This window comes from Parasteatoda tepidariorum, chromosome 12, assembly GCF_982258835.1.
Source record: "Parasteatoda tepidariorum strain Cologne lab strain chromosome 12, Ptep-v5.0, whole genome shotgun sequence".
Taxonomy (NCBI): domain Eukaryota; kingdom Metazoa; phylum Arthropoda; class Arachnida; order Araneae; family Theridiidae; genus Parasteatoda; species Parasteatoda tepidariorum.
In genome coordinates this window covers 3,564,715-3,576,954 of record NC_141766.1, presented here as the reverse complement: position 1 = coordinate 3,576,954, position 12,240 = coordinate 3,564,715, and the positions used below count along the sequence as shown (strand labels likewise).

The window sequence follows — 12,240 nt, the reverse complement described above, 5'->3', positions numbered from 1 at the left end:
AGAAGGAAAATAATGTTAACCTGTTACGGATGAAGCAACAGTTCGAATATTTGAAATCTAAACATTCTTTTATTATCCAAGTACTTCACTAGAAATATTTGTTAAAGCCATGATTTCATAAAACTATAAGATCTCGATAATTGAAGAATAAATAACACGATGAAAAATTTAATGAAGGGCGAAAGCAACTATAATAACTACTAAAGAGCTCGATTAACACAGTACAATAATTATATGAAGAGAACAAATAAAATAATAACCATTAAAGATTTTGATGATTAAGATTAACATGGTACAAATAAACATAAATGAGGAGAACATATAAAAGTTATATCTATTTAAGTCCTCGATAAAGATTAATACGGTACAATAAATAAATGAAGAGAACAAGTAAAAATATTATTAAAGTCCGCGATATTAAAAACGGTATAATAACTGAATGACGAGAATAAATAAAAATAGATAATTATAAACAGTAATATATATTCATATATGCAATATACTATCTTGCCATAAAAAGTTATCTGAACTTTAAAATGGGCAAGAAGCTTGAATATTATAAAAAAAAATAATAATAATAATTTTTTAAGAATCATCTATTTAACGAGATTAAATCCGATATATAAAAAAAAAGTTTTTTCAAAAACCCTTTTCCGAATTTCAAAACAACGACTTTCCCTGGTCTTGACATTTTGCACCATTTCCATAATTAACACAGAAATTAGAGAGCATAGATTAGATAACATTGACTAGACAACGCTGTAAAACTTAACCTAACAGTTATAAATAACTGTTACTGTAACAAACTCACAACAGTTTCAAAAGTAGCATATTATTCTTAAAAAGAGTTATTCCATATGATGACAGGGCCTTCGAAGTTTAGTACCGAAACCAATACCTCGTGTGTCATTTGTGCTTTTTTAAAGATGTTTTAGCTAAATTCAAGTAATCTAAGTTGCAAAAAACGCATCATCGTTTATTTCTGTCATTTAATAATTCGCTTATTTTCATTCTATTTTTAAATAAAAAAAGACTGATAATAGAAAAATTTAAAAATTGATATTCGAATTAAATGCATTCCTTTATACCAACACCCTTTATAATAGAACATTTGTTTGAACTTTTCAATTCTAAAAAAAGACTGGATTCCCAGACTATACTTCCATTGAATCGGTCCCAGCCTTGGCCTTAGACCTTGCAGATGCAGGTATTCAGTTGCTGCTATGAACATGATTCGGTCTCTTTTATGATCTCCTGTTTCGATTTTTTTCCTTTTATCCTTCAGGAAAGAGGGGTCATGTGACCTAAGTACCCTACTCCCACCCTCACAGTTTGAATCGGTAAGAGCTAAGTGTTGCGCGGGCGAAGATCACGATTGAAACTTTCGTCCTATGGAACCCCCGTGGAGATTAATATTTTTTTATTAATGGGATATGCAATAAGTAAAGACGGTTACCGTCAAAAAAATAGTTTTCTTTCACGTCAAGATTTTCTACGCCACTTTTCACATTTATTTTTTATATCCTCTTGTTTTTAAACGTATACTAATGTATGGAACTTTAGAAAACACATTAAAATTCATTAGGATCTCTCTTCTTGGAAATCGAGAATTTTATTTTTGTCATTTTTTTAAAGCTTATTTTGGATGTCGGCAACAAAAAAGTTTTAAAAAAGTGGAAAATAAAGAATTCGCTTTATTATAATGTTAGATTGGACAGGACTCGTTAATAATTAGAACTTCATAGGAATTTTTGTTTTAAAAATTGAAAGAAATAATAAAATAAAACGGTTAGTCATGTTGGATTGGTAATTCAATACTATATATCATAGAAAATAAATAAATAAAAACTTTACAGCTGTATAACTTTTTATCAAAAGATAGGATTTTCAGAGTGCAGTCTTATTGGTTTACTGGGCTTATTTAATGTATGTTAACTTTCACAGACGATATTTTAAATTACGAAACAGGCATAAAAACGTTATTTCTCTAATTAAACACTTTTTTTTGTGTCAGATTTTCGACTTTTGACCAAAATATAGGGAATAGTAGCAATCTGGAAAATATGGTTCCATTTCCTTAAAACTAAGGGAGTTTTTTTTTCTTTTGCAAACAATTCTTTTCTTCCTTTCTAAGCAAAAAAATTTTTTTTGCTATTATTTATTATTTAATTTGAGAAAATACTTGAATTATAAGGAACGCTAATTTACTTCATTGAAAACAATGTAATTTTAAATGGTAAAGTACATTAATGAATGGAAATCAATGGTATAATATCTGATCTAAACTATTTCCAAAAAATAGCATTTTAAAATTTTCATTTCTCAAAAACTATTCGACTGTACAGATTACGAACCAATTTTGGATTTCGGCATTTAAAATTTATGAAAGGGTTTATACGCTTTATAATTCAAACATTTTTTGACCATTAATAAATAAAACAATTATAAACATACTTTTTTTTACAAGAAATTATCTTTGAATAAACGAGTTTCATAAATGTGCAAAAGTTTATTTTTTTAATAGCTTAAGAAATATGGCGAAATATATAAAAAGTGAGATTAACATTAATGGAAATGTTCTCTTATTTAAACTATATTTTCCAGATTGCAGTCATACATAGAGGGATAAAAATTCGTTGAAAAACTGTTTTTTATTCTACAATTCCATTCTAAAAACATGAAGGGTCATGGGTTGGTAAAGTGGAGAAGGCCGTCAAAGAGCAGAAGTTGATTACATTTGACATAAATGAATTATAGCTATACACAATATATGCTTTAGTCAGCAGTACAAACAAAATAGTGTCCATAAATAACTTATTCACAATACTTATAGCCAACTATATTTATATACTTATAACCAACTATATATTCATATACTTATAACGATAAATAACTTGTTAAAAAAATTTCCATTTAAAAATGAAAAATACAATTTGTAAAAATAGTAATAACTTTGGTCCCTAAGTAATAAGTTAGCAAAACTATCATATAATGATAGTTTTGTTAATACAAACTGAATGTTAATGACTGAAATATTTAGGGTTCATACCAGAAAAAAAATTATTTGATCGGATATTTTTTAACATAAAAATATTGCAATTTATTCAAGCTTTTATGTCTACAAATGTTTATACTTACATAATATTAAATAAATGTTATATTTTTATTTCATTATAATAAACAAATAAATATTATTAGTTTTTTACACAAACAAAGGCTGAAAAAAGTCGTATGATATATCTGCCGTTAATTTTGAAAATGAAAAAAGTTCATTTTTTTTTATCTTCGAGGCTTTTAATGGTTGGTGTTTGAATGATTATAAAAATATTGGCAAAAGTTAATCAATTTGGCTGTTGTTTTCATAATTATAATTTGATGAAACATCAAAATGCAAGAATGATTATTAAAATCTTAAGTAATAAATAAAGAAATAAACGACGTCAGCAAATCTCGACGCTTTTTCGTTTTCTTTATGATTTTTTTCTTCTTTATAACAAACTTTTAATGTTAGAATATCGTTTGACAACAAATTACTTTTAAGAAAAATGTGAGAAATAAAAGGATTCGCTTTATGGTAACTATTACAACTTCTTAAGAATTTTTCCATTCTGACTATGTGATAATCTTGTATTTTATATGCTTCTTGTATTTGATATATTGCGTTGGAAAATAACTTAAGCGTTGGAAAAAACAAATTATAGTTCGTTTCGCATGAATGAAATTCATCAAGAAAAAAAGGTATAATATTCTCATGATCAATCATTGTTTTCAAAGAATTTTCTTCAACAAAAAACAGTTTTAAAAAAATATCTAATGACAATAGTTTAAATAAGTTCACATTGCAAATCAGGATTTTTTTTGTTTTTGTTTGTCACAGCAATAGTTTTTAAATAAATAATAGTAGAATAAATGAAGAAGTAAATGATGCGTGGAATAAAGGGGAAACTGAAGTTCAGCTATCTCTCGCATCCAATACAGACAACTAAAAAGTTAGATTAAAATAAAATAAACTATTATGCTTTCTTAAGAGAAAACTAAAAGGAGCTCATCATTCAGAATATGTCCTCAAGAATAATGTTGTTCCAGATCTACTATTGTTCGTTGTGGGCGAGTGACTGACCTCCACATTGCTTTCTTTGTGAACACAATTTTTTCTTCTTACCTGTGGTTTCATCCTCATTTCTTTGATGAAGGAACGCTAAGGGACCGTCCACAAATACAATATCATAAAATTGAAAAAACAAGAGAGCAGCGGTTTTCAAATGGTGTTCTGCGAAAACTATGGATGGAACACAAGGATTTTGAAAGTCAACATTTTTGAAATCAGTAATAAGTTTTGAAACTTGTAATTTTATTTATATCAAATTATTATTTCCAGTCGAACTTATGTCTAATGGTTAAAAACATATTCAAAATAAACTGACCCAATTCAAGAAAAAAGAATTATATTTCTCTGATAACTATTTTCATCTTTTATAAGAGTTCTATATCGAAAAGTATAATTCAGCTTATTTTATTCATTTTCTGCTTATTTAATTCACTTTCTTTAATCTTTTTATTCCTAATTCAGCTTCTTTCATTCATTATACACAAAACAAATTCAGAACTAGACTATGTACCACTTCAGGCCTGCAAATTCAGCTGTTTGATCTAAGACCTATTATTTTAAGATTTTTATTGAAACGATTTATGAAAAAAATTTCATTCTTCACATTAAATTTTATTTTATAACAGCCGACCCAATTTTTGGGTTTACGACTACTAATTTTCAATTCCGTAGCCTTGTAATTTTGATCCAGAAGATAAGGGAGCTCCTAGATTAGGAGAAATTTGCCTTCGTGGAGGATTTTTGCGTTACATGGAGAGGAAATCAGCCTAACGGCAAGGGGATTCTGCCCCATAATCCGTCTACCTATGGACGGTGTAAGCCGGACGCCCAGGACCTCATTGCTCAATTTGTTGCTAATAAATTTTATTTAAATAGGCTTGGGGTGGGTAGGGCACCACGTCCAACATTGTAGTAAATGGTGACACGTTAAATCCTCAAAGTCCTCAATGTTCCCACAACAAATCAATACATCTGGGGGTACTGATCCAGGAGTTTCCTTGTCTTCTGGATTGGTTCAAAATTACAAGGCTACGAATTGAACATTAGTAGTCGTAAACCCAAAATTGGGTCGGCTGTTATAAAAAGCTTGGGGTTCCGCCTAAAAACGCTCGCTCATTTAGGGAATTGAGCTGCTTAGAGGCATCAACCTCATTTGTTGAAAGAAGAGAAATATGCTTTCATAAATAAAATGTTGGGTGCATAGCTGTAAACTCGGGTATGAAAAAATCCAGTAGAATTTTACAAATAATATAAATTTCATGATAATTGTTGCAAAATATTTTACACATAGGGAATTTTATAGTAACCAAAATAGAAGAATAAGTGCAATATTTTCCAGTTATGATGACATTAAATGATCTTGAAATGTTATGTAATAGGCATTTAATTCATCAAAGATAGGAATTTTAAAAATGAGGCTAGCTTTATCATTGACACTTATTTAAATATTCAAGCAAGCAATAATCTGCACACAAATTCTATTTTAATAAGGATTTTTTAAGGAAACTTACTCAATTTTAGGGAATTTTATAAAATGTACAAAAACTAGGAGAATATTTATTAAACCAGTAGATCAAGAGAAACTGGCCAGTACAGTTGGCAGCTATGTTGGTGGATATTTATTCTATTCGGCAGTTTCTTTCGATACATGCCAATCCCATCTGAATATGAAACTTTAGGTTTTATCCTTAGGTTTGAGGTTTAAACCTTTGCCGCAGATGGGACACCGGTGTCATTTTGATATATTTTTTCTGACGGTCTAATTACAAGCAAAAATATATTATTTAATTTTAAAAAACGGTCTTATTAAAAGAAATCTGCTAGATTATCGAAAATTAATTTGTACTAAAATATATATAAAAAAAAATAAAAAAAACAGCTGGAAATTTTTTTAAATTCATATTCAAAAGTTTATCAATAATCAATTTTTTAAAATAAAGAAATTTCAACGATTAAAAAGTGTCTCTTTTAGATCTAAGTGACTGCAAATAAATGCAAATTTGAAAAATTATTGCTTAGAAGTGAGCCGAAATCGGAAGATTCAAACCCACAAAAAGACACCGGTAATGTATTTTATAACCATAAACTATTAAAATGCTAAATATAATGTATTTCACTTAATTTGACCGAAATGAATACCAAAAAAAATGAAAGAAGTATGGAAATATGTTTAATAAAAATCCTGCGTTAAAAGAATAAAACGTGCGGTATTTGAGATTTTCTATTCTTTTTTTCAGACAAAATTTTACCAAGATGATTTCGCAAGCAGCAGCTTTTGAAAGGTATTTAAATAATAAACAGTCGTCTGTTTAAAGAGTTTTGATAAATATCTTGTTTTTGTGGAATTAATGATAAAAGAATTTTTTAGCATCATCCAAATTGACTTTTATCAAGTTTAAACCGTAATTAAATTAAATTTTTAAAAAAAATCCAATAGCTGACAAGTGTGTTTAATTATTGATTCAAAACCACAAATCGCATAATTTTATTGCTTTAAAGTTTTGAGGAAAATTCTTTAATTTCTAAATTTCATAAAAGTTCCAAAAATTATAAAGCGCTATTTCTTCTAATCTATTAAAGCAACTTCTTTATTTTTCCACCTTTTTTAAAAGGTATCAAGTTGTCGAATAGTAATATATATCATAATTAAATAAAAAAAAAAAAAAAAACACTTAAACGGGTTATTAAATGTAAAATAAAAACACTTATATTACGAAGAAAAAAATATCCGACTTATAGCTACCTCGAATATAAATAATTTCATTTTTGTTGACTGCTCTAGTACTTTAACCAAATTCTTTGATTTTTCTAGATAGATAGAATTCCCAGTTCAGCCCTTCCTCACCCCACCCCGGTTTGCATTTTGTAACAGGCACTTGAAAGTAACATGCTATTTTCATAAGAGACATATAACAGGTATGAAATAACTGTTATGAATAATTATTAACAATAATGACAAATTACTCACCAGAATTAGCCTATTGCACACAAGAACAACAACAAGTTGCAAAATTAAAAATAAGTTGACATGTTGGCCCATCTGGTTGACAAAGTATATCACTTTCTCTAAAATAATTCCTTCGGCCTCATAATATTAAGTAACTTCACGGAAAGTTCAACAGATGGCATTTCATAATTGTAACAGAATCTGGAAGAAAACATTAATTATAACCACACTGTTTTTCTCAACTAAATATTTGCAATTGATAAAGAAACAACTGACCTATTTAGCTTTAAGAAATTAAAGGACATTACCATGTCTTATCACGACATTGTATTTCTTTTTTTTTTTTTTTTTTTTTTTTTTTTTTGGAAAAAAATTATAAATTAATTTCTATCGCAAATAGTTTATTGAGTTTCAAAGCATTGAATTTAACTAAATATACCCGTCAATAATTACCCTTAATTCTGTTGAAAATCCAACATTTGGTTTTACAAATAAATGTAACCTATAAGGTCATACAATATAATAATCTTTAAAAACATTACCATATCTTATCACGATTTTTTTTGTTGAAAATATTAGCAATAAATTTCTATCGCAAATAGTTTCAAAGCATTGAATTTAACTAAATATACCCGACAGTAATTCTGTTGAAAATCCAAACCAGGGTTTTACAAATAAATGAAACCTATAAATTCACGTTTGATAAATAAATTACACGTAATAATACCTGATTTAAACATTGGTCTAAGAGGGCGGGCAAAAAAATTTTACATTTTTATTTGCTTATCAAGTGTTATTTGCGTTCAAGTGATAAATCCGATTTCCATTGTCTACGGGTTTCCGTGTAGAAACCTATATATAAATATCTAATTGGTTAATAATGTTATGAAATAAAGAAAACAAACTTGTTATGAAATAAAAAAAATCAAAAAAAAAAAAAATCAAAAAACAGAAAATGATACTTGAAATAAATATTTTTTTAAATGAGGGGTAATTAAAATTCTAATTTTTTCTTTCTTGCTCGTTCATTGAGTTGTAAAATCTAAAACTAAACTCAGCGGCGCGACAGCCCATAGAGGGCCAAGGCCTACTGCGCCCATCTCAGTATCTTTGGGCTCTGGGGTGCAGGAGCAGATGTTCCGGTTAGGTGGTCAGCCGAACGCGAACCCCCCAGTGTTAAGTTCCCAAGCATGCTGGGTACTCATTTATCGACCCACTGAAGGGATGGATGGCTGAGTCAGCCTTGCCCGGCCCGAGGATCGAACCAGGGACCTGTGGCACGACAGCGCGAAGCGCTACCGCTCAGCCACCGGGCGTCGAGATGTAAAATCATCCATACTAAATTTTACGGTTCATTTTTCCCTTTTAGTATAATTAGTTTTCTTCCTTTTTTTTAAGACAGAGTATACAAAATTATCGACATCAAAAAAAATCTTGCATCAATATTTTTATTAAAACGTTGATAAAATTTTTTGGATAAATGATCTCTATGTACACTTTTTTCTGGCTTAAATGTCAGGTATTTTTCCAATTATTTAGAAAGTGTTTTTGGATTTCAATTATTAGCTGTTTTGGTTTTTACCAAACTCATCCATGTGGTATGACTCAAGATAAATTTCTATTTAAAATCAGCGATTTTCCTACGTATTTCGGCAAAATGAGGAGGCTACCAAACGATTGTAGTTACAAGAGTTAATCAATGCGTACAGAAAGTTGTGTTGGCAGGAAGTTTTTCATTTTATCTAAATCTATCAACAAAGCTACATGGATAAAACGGTATTGAAATTAAGAAGAAGAAAAAAAAACGTTCGTAAACAAAGAATAGTGTTCGATTAAAAGAAGTGTATTCGGATAATAGAGGCTCTATCGACGTGAAAGAGAGAGTTATAAAAAATCATCCATCGATAGATAATCCTGTTCTAGTTGTAGCTTTTATCGTGACCTTCATTAACGAAGACAGTTCAATAATCTACCTACTCTATGATGATCTTTTTTTTATGTTCTTGCGTGGGTGGTATTTAGGTTTTTGAACCTCACTCTCCCACACTCATTTAAAAGCCAGGGGGCATCAGTGGAAACCACGTCGTTTGAGAAAAATATCTACTCAGGCAACCATTTTAATTTAGGACGAATTTCATTCAATTTATATATATGTATATATATATATACAGCAGAGTGGAAAATACAGAATGGAAATGGGCTGTTTATTATTACTTTAAAAACTTTGTTTTCAATAATAAGGAAAATTTAAATAACAGTAACAATTCAACAAATTCTTCTAATATTGTTCAATCTATTAAGCAACTACAAAAATATTTTGCAATTATCCCCATATACAAAGCTAACAATAACTATGCAATCTTTTGTAAAAAATTCTTTGTTGAACTTTTAATTTTAAATACGGAGTTAAAAAATAGTAAAAATTTTACACTTACTAATCTAAATAATAATATATCATTAAAATATTTTTCAGCTTTATATATGAGGTTAAAAATTAAAATTAACAATATACAATTTCCTCACTTAATTATCAGTCCTAAATTTCATAAAATTCCTATAAAATTTAGAACACATGTGGGTCTAATACTTATCTAACTAAACCTGACACCATTTTCTCTAACTACTTAATTAAAATTATTAACAATATTATAAAAGAAGGTTTTTCTTGGATTATCACTAATAATTAACCAATTTTAGAATTTATTAAGCATAATAAAATTAATTCTATTGCAACTTTTGATTTCCAGGATCTTTTCAATAGCATTTCCCTTTTTAAACTAAAAGATGTCCTTTAGAATTATTACTATGATTTTAAGAATATCCTTAATTGCGATTTTGATTATTGAGAAATTCTAATTAATTTGTTTTTTAATAATTATCTTTACAATGGAAAAGATATTTTTATTCAAATTGATGTAATACCACAAGCATCTAATTTTTCATTTCTCTTAGTTTTGCACTATTATGAAAAATATTATACTCGTAATATTAAATTTGTTTTCAGATTTACTAACGATTTAATTATCTTTAATTTTCAAGATTATACAATTTTATTAAATAATATTGACCTCGAGGAATTAATCTTACTTCGTAATCATGATGATTATTTTAATTTTAATTTTTTTGGATTTGGGTATTATAAAAGAAGAAAATATCTGCTTCGTTGATTTATACGATAAAAGAAATTATTTTAATTTTAATATAAATAAACTAATTACTGGAATGTAATGTTTCTAAAAACATCTAGTTAAATACCATTTTTAATCAAATGAATAGAATTAAGAAAATATGTAGTAATGTTTATTTATCCAAAAATCGAAATAGACAAATTCCTTCAAAATTTGTTAAAAAATAATGGATACCAAACTAAAGTAATTAAATTCTCTATAAAATCATTGAGTTAATTGTATGTTATTATAAATAAGTTTATTAAAAATATCTTTGTTAATTTATGTAATTTTTACCTTGTGCAAATCCATGAACCACAATATGTGCAAAGCGGGTAATTCATTTTTCTTTCTTCCTCTCTCTCTCTCTTTTCATTTAAATAAATATTCATTTTCCAAAATCATCAAAATTGTATAATTAAATATCAACCTTACTAATCATAAACTTCTTTAAATTATCCAGTACAATATTACCTTGCGCACATCCATCTTCGGGCCAATCCTCGGAAACTAACAAATCTAACGCGATCCAGTACTGCAGTAAGAACGCGCTATAAAACAAAACCCTCTATTTATGCTTTTTACTCAATTTGCGCTTCTGAAAATTTCATATTTTGCAATCCGGCAAGTTTATTACGAAAATATTTTAAATCATTCTTGAAAATCTTCCCGAACATATAAGTTTATTCCAATTCGCTATATAGATTTCTAATTAATTAAAATATTTAGTTTAAAGATACATCTTTCGAACCGCTAAGATTGCATGCGTGATAATTTGTTCATTAGATCATAAGTAATTAAAATGTTTCGTTTTATTAAATACTTTAAATGTTCTGTTCGCGCTTTTAGATGTTCCGTGTTATAAAATGTTCCGGTATAAAAATTTAAAAAAATACACTCAAAAGCATATAGTTAGAGAAGAATAGAAATTTAAAAAAAAATAAAATATTCTTTTTGAAGCGTATGTGTGGATTTTTGTAGGTAATAAACATAATTCGCTACACAATATGACGAAAGTAAAATTATTCGCTTCACAGAGAAAAATAATAGCTATACTCACGTGACCTACAATCATAATTTTTCCTCCAAACAATAGATAGTCGCCGACAAGTTGTAAGTGACCACAAAATAATGTATTTATCACCAAAAACATGTTTTTGTTTTAAGTTTACACAGACGATCTAGATTCCACGCTTAGTTTGACTTTAAGACAATTTTTGGGGTCTTATGAATAATTAAAAGTTACAGAAATCAATTTTCGAATAGAAATATAAATGGGTAATACTATTTAAAATCTTCAGAATATTTTTTTAAAAAAAATATTCATTTAGTAACCCTAATTAATACCACATTGAGAGCAGTGTAGTTCACAGACATTATACAGTTTGCACACATTACCTGGCATTCAAATGTCAGCTAAAATAATGACATTTTATCATTTTTTTTAGACTTCAATGTTGTTCTACTTTTAGGCCTGGCATTTTAAATTTGTCTTATTTACAACGCTTTATTTTCTTATTTAGAAGAAAAAAAGGAGACTTAATAATGCTTAGAGAAAGCATGACAATCTCTTCAAATGGATATTAATCTGAAACTACTCGAAGATATATTTCAACGAAATACCTTACCAATCATACATTTAAACAAAAATAAGTAACGTCATTTATAGAGAAATGAAGGGACAAATATTTTAAAAATACAAAATATTTTGGAAATCATTCTTTTTGCAAATATTTCAGAAAACTAAAAATGTCTTTAGCAGTTTAGAAGAAAATTTTTTGGCAGTCTTAAAGCAAGTAATGGACCAGAGCTCATCAGAAAAAAGGGCAGGGTGCAAAAGTTAAAAAAAAAAGGCATTATTATTCTAAAAAGGCAATAATTTCTTTCTATGGGCTTTACACATTTTATTAAAAAACATTGTAAATTAGTAAAAGATTTTTTTTTTTAACTTTACCAATAGTAGCTAAGCAATCAGATTAATAACTAATTTTTATTAATAAATTAGCATTTATATTGAG

At 27.9% G+C, this 12,240-nt stretch overlaps 1 protein-coding gene across 2 annotated transcripts in view; it reads right to left on the bottom strand.

The window, feature by feature from the left end:
- Window positions 1-12,240, bottom strand: part of LOC107456878 (tyrosine-protein phosphatase 10D) — a 94,370-nt gene that overhangs the window by 70,327 nt on the left and 11,803 nt on the right. For both annotated transcript variants that reach the window (XR_011638411.2, XM_016074848.5), the window contains exon 2: window positions 7,077-7,256. Coding sequence is in view for 1 of the 2 variants with exons in the window: in XM_016074848.5 (XP_015930334.3) it covers window positions 7,077-7,148 (72 nt within the window). In the remaining variant the exon portion in view is untranslated. The remainder of the gene's footprint in view (window positions 1-7,076; window positions 7,257-12,240) is intronic.